Source organism: Stigmatopora nigra, chromosome 15, assembly GCF_051989575.1.
Source record: "Stigmatopora nigra isolate UIUO_SnigA chromosome 15, RoL_Snig_1.1, whole genome shotgun sequence".
Taxonomy (NCBI): Eukaryota; Metazoa; Chordata; class Actinopteri; order Syngnathiformes; family Syngnathidae; genus Stigmatopora; species Stigmatopora nigra.
Genome location: NC_135522.1, coordinates 8,046,033 through 8,059,015, shown reverse-complemented (window position 1 = coordinate 8,059,015; position 12,983 = coordinate 8,046,033). Strand labels below are relative to the sequence as shown.

The window sequence follows — 12,983 nt, the reverse complement described above, 5'->3', positions numbered from 1 at the left end:
AGCTCATTCTTTTTGCATTCATTTTCAAATGGAGATTGTCTACTTAGTTCTAGTGGTGCTTGATTAGGTTAAGTTAAGGTCAGGGTTCTCCAAAAGTTCACCCACACAACTCAGGTATAACTCTATGAAATGGAGAAAAAATCCTATAACCATATTCACATAGGTGCTCAAAAAGTCTATAAAATGAATAATTGTGATTTTTTTTGGTGATATATCAATATTCTGTCCCTTTGCAAAGAAACAAATAGTATCTTATTCAGCTTCCTGTGGTTTATTAGTAATTCTGACATGTTTTACAGCCAGTAACAGCGGTGAGTCAAGGTTAATTGAAAACACAGCTTAAACTTTACTGACTTTATAACAGGTGGCTCCCTTTTGAGTATTTGAGGAAATCATCATGGCGTTAACTCAGGTGGACTCCCATTTGAAACATGTCCACAATGTAGTATTTTGTTTTAAAATCCCCATCTGAATAAAGTGACTGATGATGCCTCCCACTTTAAGGAAACATCTGGACTCTAGATTCAAATTTTAGGTAACATCTTTGTCACAATAGATATCCTTTTTTTTAGGATCCAAATTGATCTGTTTGCTAATTCCACACAGGTGGACTGACCTGGATTTGAACCCAGAACTGCCACTTTAAGGCCAACAAGCTAACCACTCAACCACCGGGCTGCTCTAAATTAATATCATATCAATTAAAAACCAGTGTAATGGTATTCAGTTTTGTTAAATTCTTCAAAATTGATCTGTTTGCAAATTCCACACAGGTGGACTGACCTGGATTTGAACCCAGAATCCCCCACTGTGAGGCCAACCCGCTAACCACTCAACCACCGGGCCACCTTAAATTAATATCATATCAATTAAAAACCAGTGTAATGGTATGCAGATTTGTTAAATTCTTTTAGCAAGAAGACAAAAGAAATCTGTTTCCAACAAGGAAAATACTAAACAGCTTTATTTCAGATGAATTAATTTTCATTGCTAGTAGGCTGTTCAACTTGCAACCACATCAATACTTTTCCTTACAACCATCTACAATTCAATGCAAAATGTGATCAAGGTAAAAAAAAAAAAAGACCCAAAAAAATCACAAGAACCACATTATTTCACATGTCATTAAATATATTCCTTTGACAAACATAATATATTAGTATTACAAGACATAGTAACACCACCTTTTTGTGATGGCCACCGCTATTCACTGGATGAACATAATAATAATTCAGATGTGATCATGGTGGGGGGTGCCGGATTAAAATTGTTCTACTCTTCTGCAAAAAAACACATTTTGACAGTACTAGAAGCCTGTTTTTATAATGTAAAATACATAAGTCACGATGTGCAACCTGTGGGTTAATGTGAGAATATTAGTGCAAACAAAATTAAGTCTGCATATGACATCCTGAATATTAGGACCATTGTAGAGTTATACTTCATATAAAAACGAGTGAAAAAAAACAAAGTGTATTGGATTCAATACAATGTGTTTCTTCATTACTCCACATAACTATCACCACAACACCAAAGCTGCATTAATAATTCAAAAATCAGTCAACTGCAGTTATTTAAGTTGGATTTTAGTGCTTTGAGCTATGCTTAGCTGTTTATTTAACCGAATATAAGTAATTCAATTGCTGCCATTTAACCAACATTCAAAATTCCAGATAGATTGGATATCAAGCGCTGTCAGTGGTCCTGAAATGTGAGCGTACACAGACAGACCCCCCCATTGGACGTGCATACTTGTCAATGGCAGGCAATGAGTTCAATGCTGAGGGAAAAGAAACTTGCGTGTCTTATTGGGGGCCATCAATAGACCATATTTTGTTTTTAATGATTTTGCTTTTGTATTTAATAGCCTTTAATTAATTTATATTATATTTATGAAAATATACAAATACAATAATGATTACTGTAATTTTTTGATTTTACAATGAAGCTATACTCAGAAAATTTTATGTATTGTATCCATGAATCCTTACAATACATTGCTTTATGGCATATTTGTTTTTTATCGTTAACAGAAACAAACAAAAGTACAAAAACTCTAATTGGATTTTTTTTGTATTAAGTACAATAAAATAGAATTGTATTTGATTGCAAAAAATATATAACTGAAAAAAGTATTGGTGGCTCACAATTGACCAAAAAAAAAACGCAAATGCCATGTGGGGTTAAGTTATATATATATATATATATTTTTTTTTGCATCTAAAGGCACCACTGTATTTTTACTCACTGCTGGTATGGAATAATGAGCTTGGACACCAAGTCCTCCCACTTTAAATGAACTGGACGGCTTTTTTTGTCAGTTTGCAATGAGTTAAAAAAAACAACAACTAAATATTAAGTTAGATTTCTTTTGAAAAGTCCATTGATCAGCAGGTCATTGTGTTGTGTGTCAGCGGTGCACAATCACTGAGCAAATAGGAACAAATAACACAAACTCTTTTGGAATATTTACAGTAATAGCAATCTGGGGAAAAAGGGGGGTTACTAATTAAAATGTCACTATTATAGAATGGAAAATAAAGTAAATAGAGTTAGTTATTAATGTATTTAACTGGTTGAGTTCTCCATCCCCCAAATTAAATGCTTACATACTCCTATGTATAAAATTTTAAGTAAAATCCTGATATATCATATAAATGATTTAAACAAAAAATATAATTGATTTTTTTCCAGTTTTTTTTTTCTCCAATGGACGATTAACAGGTCAAAGTTTAAAGAGTTGCTGTCAATTATTTTGTGGTTTAGGCCTGCAAGGAATAAAGTTATCAAAAAAAAGGCATTATTATCTTTCCAATCGTTATTTTTACATAAATCAGTCAGTTGTAGCTATAAAGATACTTTTGCATGAAATTTTGCACTCAGCGTATACATTTGACCTTTTAAATGTCACATTAAAAATGTGAACATATCTTATATGTTCTAAAATAGTCAACTAATCAGAGTAAGTGCAGTATTGGTGTGTCTATTCTACATCAAGCTATTTTCTATGTATACACTCAAAAGTCATTTTACATTGCAGAGGTCACCACAACAACATACTGGTACTATAAAGTGGTATTTGCAAGAACTGCTTATAACAAGCCCACAGTATGAACACAGAACAATTTCACTTAATAAAAAAGGGGTTTGCAGCCCTTTTCTTTTCTTTCTTTCTTTCTTTTTTTACATTTGTAGTTAAATCAATCTATGTTCAAGTCAGGAAATTTTCCAAAAATTACCGGATTTTGACATGTGACTCATCCTTAGCATTAGGTGCAAACTCTGCAAAAAGAAACAGAATGACCTCCTTCAAGAAAAGAAAAAAAACATGTTTTTTTTGTTTTGTTTTTTAAAATCTTTTGTCCAAAATCAAATAAGCAGCACTCTTACTTCTCACCTGGATCTCTCTAGGAAATGATTCTCCCAGTTTGTTGTAATCCCTTTTCCTTGCATCCTATTAGAGATTTTTATACCCCCTCACCTTTCCTCTCTCTCTCTTTCTCCCTCTTCCTTTTCTCTAGCACTTTCCCCTCTTGTCACGTTGCTGGAACTTCCGGAGGCGACGTCCCCACAAGTCTTTCCAAGGGATGAGCAAGCTTCCCTTGTCCGCCACCACCCCGCTCTGCCCTGGGGAGTCGTCATCGTCCGAGCCCATGAGCAGGTACTTCCTGCCGGGTTTGATCTTGGGACATTTGCAGGCCACGTCCTTGGAACGCACCCACAGCAACTGGTCCCCGCGACGGATACGCTGCTCCCCTTGTTTGTAGACCGATATGATGTTGATGGTGAATTTCCACCACTCACCTGCCTTGTCTCCTTTGAGCACATGCATTTGGACAGCTAGAAGAGAAGAGAATAAGAACTTTTTTAAAATAAATATAGTGGAAAATACATGTTTTTAATTTCGTTCATGCATTTCCATAGTAGGCTGCCTGGCCTAGTTAGCTAGTTTGTGTGGGTTTCCCCTGGGTACTCCAGTTTCCACAACAAGTTACTTAAGAGAGTAAAAGCCAAGATGGTATTCTTGAAAGAAACTATAAGCAAGATTTTCCATTGAAAATGTTATGCAGGTTGTTTTTTTTTTTTTTTTGGAGGGTGGGGTGATCAAATTTCCATTGAGTTAAAAAGTCTTTTATTTAAAAAATGTGTTTCCAAGATTGTGGTAGGCATAAAACTTTTCCTCAAAAATATTTTGTGTAACAAAACTCAAGTGCATCCAATGAAAAGGGTTATAAATATTAAACCACTTGAAAAAAAATCAAATATTCAAAATTAAGTCCAACCATTCAAAATAAGCTAAAGGCATTAGTTTGAATAAAATTTGCAATTAAATGTAATGAATGAAATTTTTAAAGCCGAGCCCATTTTTAAGCAGACAAACTGCACATGAGAGATGAATTAAAGCTCCCTTGCCGGCAGAGCCAAACAGAACATTTCTTCACTTTGATTGCCCCGAAGGGGACACATCTCTGGCGTTCATCTTGGCTTGAAGTGAATTGCAATATGGGTTTGATTTGAAATTTTTATTCATATTTATTTAAAATGGTGCAAACAATTCGAATCCTAAGAAACACTGCCTTGAATGACAGGGAATCACTCACAATTGTCACGCAAAGCAGATGCGCGTGGGTACAAGTCATTTTAACCCTGATGTTCAAATCTTGTAATCAATCCTTCAATTGCTATTGTCTGTTATTAGGCAAATTTAATCATTGAAGAACTATGGTATTTGTGTACTACATTTCCATGATTGTCATTATTAATTTTGGATGGTTGGTAGTGATCATTTTGTTAAAAATTTGAAGTCAACTGCTGTAAGGCACTGAATTAAAGTACTTAAATATAATTACATAAGTAGTGAAGGCTTTCAGAATTTGAGGAGATTAAGAAGTAAATCTTATTATTTAATGCATACACAAGATAATAAAACATGCTATTTTTTTAGGGCTTTTTTACCAGAAAAAAGGGCAGCTGTGGTGTTAGTATCTTACTTATTCTTGGTAAATTTGAGTTTTATACTTAAAATTGTGTTAGTAAAATTGAAAACTGAATTTTCTGAAGTTAGTTGTTAGTAGTTAGTTGTTCCTTCATTTGCTGCCAGCCAGAATTCATTCATACCAAGGGTCAATTTAGAGTGGTCAACCAGCCTAATCTGCATATTTTTGGGATGTGAGAGTAAACCTCAGTACCCGGAGAAAACCCACACAAGCCCGGGTGAAACATGCCAACTCCACACAGTGAGGGCCGGCCTGAAATCGAACCTACGACCTAATCAATCAGCCAATGGGACGAGTTTAAAAATGGCATTTTTTTCAAATGCAGGTATTCTCTTTGCAGGTCAATTTGGGAATCCAAAGATAGTCCTCTCATACATGGGGCGTGGCATTTTGATGTATGTGTGTGCAGAAAATGAGCACAATGTCCACAGAAAGAAGGTTTGTTGGGCTGAGTCGAGTGCGCTCTCACAGGCCTGCCATTCAACCGCGGACCTCTCCTTCATCCAGACTCATAAAGGGTGCGTGCGTGGTGTGGAGAGAGGGAAGAGAGGCCACTATTTGTCTTCCCAGCCACAGAATAAGTTCCAGGAGAATCGGAATATAATTCGACCTCGTGAGCTATCCGGGTTCTGCTCCCAGCGCGCCATCCAACTTCCCAGCGTGAGAATCCACTGGAAGCAGAGGCCTCTTCTCTACAGCATCCAGGCATGGAGCCTCGTTTCCCTCTAAGTATCTTTCACTCGTCCTCTCTCAAGTATAGTCTCACTTTTGTGTTTGAAAACACACAAATCCCCACACGTCCGGCCACTCGCTTGAAACTAAATAGCCACCGGCGAAAAAAAAAAAAGAAGGCTCACTCAGCGGCGGGTCAAAGAGTGTGTCGCAAAATAATGACAGTGTGGTGAGACGCATGGAAAACAGAGGTTTTGTCAGAGGAAGCGATAAGTGTGAAATAGCGCCGCGCTCACACAATGGCTGCCAAAATGAGACGACCTCGTAGCCAAACCTCCCACTGGGTTAAACTGCTTTGGGCAGTGTGCTACAGCTTGACACTGCTCACCATCGACAGGCCAAGGCTAATGAAATTAGAGCTCACTTAATTACAGCGGGAGGCCCCCCTCCCCTTGTCCCATCTGGTTATCAACCCAGAGAATGATAGGGGACTCGGTTGAACGCCGAGGGGGCTTCCGCGCCTTTGACCGCCATGGCGAAGTGTCGGTAAACATGGCCGGCTTTGATTCATTGTTCTCCCGGTGGCACAAGCAGGGGGAGGGAACGTGTGTGCGCTGAGGAGGATGTCAGGCAAGAATATAAATCCCATTGTGGCCACACCGTCCGTCTCCGTAGCAACAGCGGCGATGAAAAACAAAAATTGAATCAACAGAACATATTTTTTCGTCTCTATGAGGTGGCGATCCGTCACCGTCTGTCTAATTTACCACCTGTTTGAGCTCCGAGGAATGCTCGGCGCAGGCCGAGTGCACAGCTCTGTTTAAACAGAGGGCCTCTTCCCGTGACCCCCGGGGGGCCCGCGTGGCCACGCACATAGGGGTTGCGACACCACCCCCAGAGAATAGGGGGGGGGGCAATAAAAGCAAGGCGACAAGCCTGAGAAATGAATTCAAGTGAAAAGAAAGGGATGCATGCTAAGGAAAGATGTCTGAAGCATAAGCACAGAACGCTTCAGACAGAATCATATGTTTCCAGAAGAACTTCAGAAAGATAAATTGACAGACCGGTTTGATTTGGCTTGCCGAAAATTAGCCGGGGAAAAAAGGTTTGCAATTCAATTCCCCAGGTCGGTGTAGTGTTTCTCAACTTTTAATAGGCACAAGCAAATAGTGCACATTCCAAAATTCACACTGCACACCACCCAACAAAAAAGAATATATTATATAGGAATTATTTTAATTATTAATTAAAGTAACTGGTATTACATTTTTAATTATTGTTATTTTGAAAACAGTGAGGCCTTTAAAACTAAAAAATGAGGATTTATAATAAGAAATATGCAAAAAAATCATGTTATGAAAATCATATGTTTTACTATATTTACAATTTTAGTTGGTGCTTATGATTTGCTTTTGCGGGCGAGCTATGGCCCGGGGGCCTTAGGTTTTGCACCTGTGATTTGGCATGCTTATTTAACATGTCATGAATGCAAACTTTACTGAGGAAAGCCAAAATTCAAAGCCAGATCTGTATTACAATAGATGAGTTTACAAAAGTTTACTGCAACAAGTGTGTGACTTACGGGAGAGAAATGTTTATTTTCTGATTTTAGCCGTTCTGATGAGACGTGTCCTCAATTATAAACCAGACTAGAACTTTTGCTTGATGGTGATGAAAGCCAAGAAATATTGTTTCCTTCTCCTCAAGTTCCAAACAATAATTCATTTGAGGGAAGATTGTCATCAAATAAAATGAAATGCTTAATAATAGCGGCAAAACAACCACTCTTTGTCCCGACCACTTTTGGTTGAGGATGTTGATTGTAAAAGCTAACTCTATAAACACAACATCTGGTAAAAATCAGAAGGGAACTACATATCATTTTGGATGGATTCTTGATTTGCTTCCAGATTATTTTGAGATGCTGCCATTTGTTTGTTTAAGAGCCAAATTTTCATAAATAGTGGGTGGAAGCTATGTGGCTGTTTGTTTGCACTCAAATATGGATTTGCATAGAATTTTGACATGTCTGGGAAGTCAGTAATGTATAACAAAGATTAAAGTTAGGGCTAAGGGACTAAATTCAAAGATGGTGAAATAAATAAGCCTATTAGTTCTGTCAATGGTAAATGCATAGTGGTAAATACATATAGATACAAACTCGTATGGAATAATTGAATATAATAACGTATAATAATCATAATATTCAATCAATCACTGCCAGATTGCCTTTTTTGGCATAAAGTAAAACAACAAAAACTCAAATATATATTTTTAACCTTTACAAGTTTTTTAAAAGCCAAAGTTGATTAATCATTTGTTCATTTTCGGTTAAGAAAATGAACAAATGATTAATGATTAATCAACTTATCCTCACAAGGATAACGGGGGTCCTGGAGTCTATCCCAGCTAAGACATGGTAGCCAGCCAATTGTAGGGGACACGGAGAAAGACAACAATTCATGCTCACACTCATACCTAGGGTCAATTTAGAGTGTTCAACCAGCCTACCCTGCATGTTTTTTTGGGGATGTGTGAGATAAAACCCACACAAGCCCAGAGAGACCATGCAAACTCCACACATGAGGGTCCAGACCTGGGATAAAACACACAACCCCAAAACTATGAGGTCGACGTGCCAACCAATCACCTGCCGGGCCCTCAGTTGATTTATTATCAAGGCCGGATTAAAGGACACAACCTCTGTATAATACTGGTAACACGCTGTATAGTAAATACATTCATAAACTCAAATAACTCATCCATGGATTTTCCTCAAGGCCTACTTTCTCTCTCTTTATCTCTCTCCAAAACTCTAGTTTCTAACTAGTAGTTTTCTGATCCATTAGAACCTTCACTGCCAGTTCTTCAGGCTGAAATGGATCAGACGTCAAATGCCGTCAATGGCAGCCATTGAGTTAAGATTTTAGTCACTGTACCACAAGACGTTCCATGATGTCACTGACTAAATACACATTTCTACTCATAAAGTGAGGAATGCCAGAATTCCCCTAATTATTCCATCACAAAGAGAGAAGATGTAAGTACAGATGAGCATGCATCATGGTTACGACTGTTCAAGTCATCAGTGGCAGAGCAGCGGCGCAGTGGAGAAGCTGATTAATTGAGACATTTAACGTCTGCGGCAACACATTCTTCCCTAGCGGACTCACTTACCATAGTCTTTTTTACAGTACTTCTTCATGGTGATTTTCATCTTCCCCTTGGAAGATTTACAGTAAGATTCGCAATCTGGGAAAAGGAGAAATACATATTTTAGTTTGGCATTAACACAATTACACTTGAAGTAAAAGTTTCTGTATTCAGAGATTGGTTTTATACGTCAACATTTTTGGTGGAAAGCTGCTTGTTGGACAACAATTTTGGTTCAAAATCCATTAAAATTGGATTAAATATCATTAAGACAATGCAGAATTAGTTGAAATGGTAAAAAAAAGGTCCGAACACATTGAATTATTCTCTAGATTATTTGATACACCACATGTATTAGTTATTATTTTAAAAAGTACATTACTAAGCAATTTCTCCAATTAGTGTCTTTAAATCTGTGTTTACTCATATTTTTCTTTACTATTTACTATTGTTTAAATCTAAAATGTACTATAACTCCAAAAGACTGTCCCATTTGAAAGTGTGATTGTTGGACAACCTGGCTGGATGTTTATGATTATGAATAAGCTTTCTTAGGATTGTGTTTTAGTGTGTACCTCCATAAGGTCCCACTATAAAGCATTAAGAAATCGTCCTCTGCTTGAAATTAACACTTCTCTCTCACATGGTCCCGGTTACCGTTATAGTAAAACCCCAAATATTTGTGGTTTGGCATTTGTAGATCTTTCTTTGGAACTGATCCTCTGTTATTCCAGAAATCTTATTTGTGAATTTCTTTAATATCACTCCAAAAAAATTGAAAATTATTAGTTTTTCTGACAAAATACAATCACAAATGGCTTTTCTGTAATAAATATTGAATTGTAGTACTTTCCGAGATGGAAAAATGCATAAGGGAACGTGGAAATGCATTTTTAAATTCAAATAATTTGAGAAATAATAATAAATAATGAATAAATATAATATATAGCAAAGTAAAATGAAACTAAACTATAATGAAAAACCCAAGATTATTATATTCTTGCTCTTATAAGTACAATCAATATTATTCATTATGTAGTGTTTTATATAATTAATCGAGGTATTTATTAATTTTGTATATTATAATGATATAAATAATGCCCAAAAATACATATATAGTATATATTTTTTAGACTTGCCATCCACATATGTATGCAAACATTACATTTTGATAATGGCGGCCAGACTTAACTCCACACAGAAAGGCCAATGCCTGGAATTGAACCCTTGATCTCACAACTGTGAAGCAGTCATGCTAGCCACTTTGTCTGATATTTCCCCAAAATCTGATTACCTACTTTTGTCTTTGAAATAGAATTAAAACCATATGTTAAGATGAAAAATAACATCTAATTGATCATTATAAGCACCAGTTTACAATTTATGGTAGATTTTGGCTTTGTAGATTGAATTGTGCCAACTTGGACGTTCCCTGTGTGGGAGCAATGTCAACCTTTACATCATCCTAAAAAAGACAACAATATGGCACCGGTTGAGAGATGCTACCCAAACTATAAGTCATCTCATAAGAGTTTTATGGGCACTTGGCCTTGAGTGCCACACTGTTAAGACGACTCCTGCTTTTGTCATCATGCCCTGCTCATTACGGGGGCAAAAAACTTCCAATTGGAATGATTTTTTCTTTCCACTTTCCACTGACTGACACAAATTGGAAGCAGATCATCTACTGGTGTTTCCCTAGCTCTCCTTGAGCTGTAGGGGCTTCTAGTCCCTTTTTCTGGGGGTGGGTGGGAAAGCTGGACTGGGTAGTGTAAAGAGGAAGGGAGGAGGCAGTTGAGAGAGAGGGGGGAACCTTTCAGCTTGCCTGAATATGGACAAACTTCATTATTTCTTCTAGCTCTCCGTCCAGTCGTCCCTTTTCTTTTCCATTATGCTCTGTGTGAATGAGGTTGCCTGGGTAATGATGGAGGAAGAAAAAACGCCCCTCTCCTCCCTCTTAAAAAAGAAAAAGTCATTTGGTTTGTGGGATGAGGCTTGAATTCATGTATGTAGGGGAAGTATTTTTTTTTTTTGCCTTGTGGCATTCTCAGGTGGGGGGCGGAGGGTCTTTTATTTTATTTTTTTAAACAATAACACAGAAATCCCAAAGTAAATGAATTTGACTAGTCCATATCAAGCATGCTTGATTTCCATGTGAATGTAGTAAAGAGAGTGGACGGGGCCTCTATCTGCCACTGGCCTTCGGGGGGCCCTTTATCGCAAACCCCCTTTGATAGACGACACTGACATTGCGCCCCCTCTGAGCAATCGCCGCAGACTCTGAGCTATTACACCCACAGCACTCATTAAGGTCCAATCTCCTGCTGAGAAGACAAACGCCCCCATTGTGAGGCTCTGCGGCAGCGCCACGCTCATTCCGAGGGGTCGCAAGGGGACCGCACGGCTTTTAATTTGGAGGGAGGTGTCACAACAGAATCCAAGCTTTACCCTGTCATTGCCATTATGTTGGCCGACCCGTATAAATATTTAACTCATTTGGCTGCCATTGACGCCATGAGACGTCCAATCCCCTTTTTACCGTAAATTGGATGTCGTGCGCCATTATTGGGGGGTAAAACAGGGATCCGTTGATTAATTATAAAGCAATTAAATCGAAAAATACGTTGTTAAATTCAAAATTGTCTAAATCGGTTGGTTTTGAGCCTCTAAATAACAATTCTTTCATTTAATTTCAAGTTATCTTGTATTTCCTTTTAAAAAGTGGTAGGACACTATAAAATATATACATTTTTGGAGTTTTATCATTGAAAAGAGGAAAGCAGTTGCTTCATATATTAATTTTTTCTTTTCTTTTTGCTTTTATTCACTTACAGTTTTTTAATTAGCAATAAGGGGAATCAGTAAACATTTTTTTAAGGCATGAATTACACTAAAATAACCTGCAACTTGTGGGTTGGGGAACAAGTACTGTACCACTCAGACACTCTGCAATTAAAAAAAAAACTCTTATTGATGGAAAATAAACAGTAAATTTAAAAATGTGTACCTAAATTTTATTTTATCAACAAAAAAGAGGTCATGATGCACCTTTTTATGGTCCACACAAAACAATGCGGCAGCCCACCAGTTCAACACCTCTAATCTAAACCTAATGAGCTGTGAAAAAACACACAAAATGACTCTAAAGCAATGGGTAAATACTGTTGTGGCACATTGTCTCATGTCTGTGCTCTAGCATAGTGACTTTGCAGAATAAATGAACAATAAGCTTGAGTCAAGACTTTGCTTGCCAGCGCAGTCAGCCTTGATTGAAATACAAACTGGTTCAAATGAAGCATGTAATCAGATTAAGGTTCAAACCCTACGGAGGCTGCCGGGCAGGCTGGGAATATAGGCAAAGACTCTGCAGGGTGCCATTAAAAGAAGGAAAAAACTACTGGCTGTAACGGTAAAGACCAAAATGTGTCCTTTTTTTTTGGTTTTCTAATTGAAACAATTATTTACTGGGATTTTTTTCTAATGTATATTTAACATAAATGTACAATTTGTTGTTACTGACCTGATGTTTCATCATAGCTGCTGTAAATCACTGTAGGGGATGCAACTGGAATCTCTGTGGGACAGAAATGGAACAATATATGCACTTATTCCTGGTTAGGAGCATGTGGAATACTTCTCAAATCATACATGAAATACACAAGAGTAATCTTTTATAAATTACATCTGATTTAACATGTGTTGTGCTTTTGCCTGATTGTGGTATGCTTTCACTGCACAAAGCCAAACTGGAACTGACAGAGAAGCAAATATATTCTGCTTTTCCACTTCATGTTAAGAATGTAAACCACAATGGGGACCTATTTCTGCGGCTACAGACATGTCTTATCTATTAACACCAGTCAGATATTTGATACTTTTTGATAAAAAATCAAAACAAAACAAAAAAATATGATTTCTATCTCAGTGTGACTAGCAGCCAGCAGATACAGCCAATAAATATAGAGAATCAGCCATTTGTTTGGAGTCGTTTTGGTGATTTACTGTGAGACGCATGACAAAAAAGGGCGCACAGGGCCTTGTTAGGTGAGGGGTAGTACTGTTTTTATCCAGGCTGTGGTTTAATATCCACCCAGAGTAATGGAACAGGATATAAAACCAACAAGTTGTGAATTCAGGGCTAAAAAACCTGCACACACAAGC

At 37.4% G+C, this 12,983-nt stretch overlaps 1 protein-coding gene across 2 annotated transcripts in view; it reads right to left on the bottom strand.

The window, feature by feature from the left end:
* Window positions 1–937: 937 nt before the first annotated feature.
* Window positions 938–12,983, bottom strand: part of ntn1b (netrin 1b) — a 30,787-nt gene continuing 18,741 nt past the window's right edge. For both annotated transcript variants that reach the window (XM_077735319.1, XM_077735320.1), the window contains exons 5-7: window positions 12,343–12,396; window positions 8,847–8,921; window positions 938–3,840 (exon numbers count right to left, since the gene is read on the bottom strand). In XM_077735319.1, coding sequence (XP_077591445.1) covers window positions 3,518–3,840; window positions 8,847–8,921; window positions 12,343–12,396 — 452 coding nt within the window. In that variant the 3' untranslated portion in view covers window positions 938–3,517. The remainder of the gene's footprint in view (window positions 3,841–8,846; window positions 8,922–12,342; window positions 12,397–12,983) is intronic.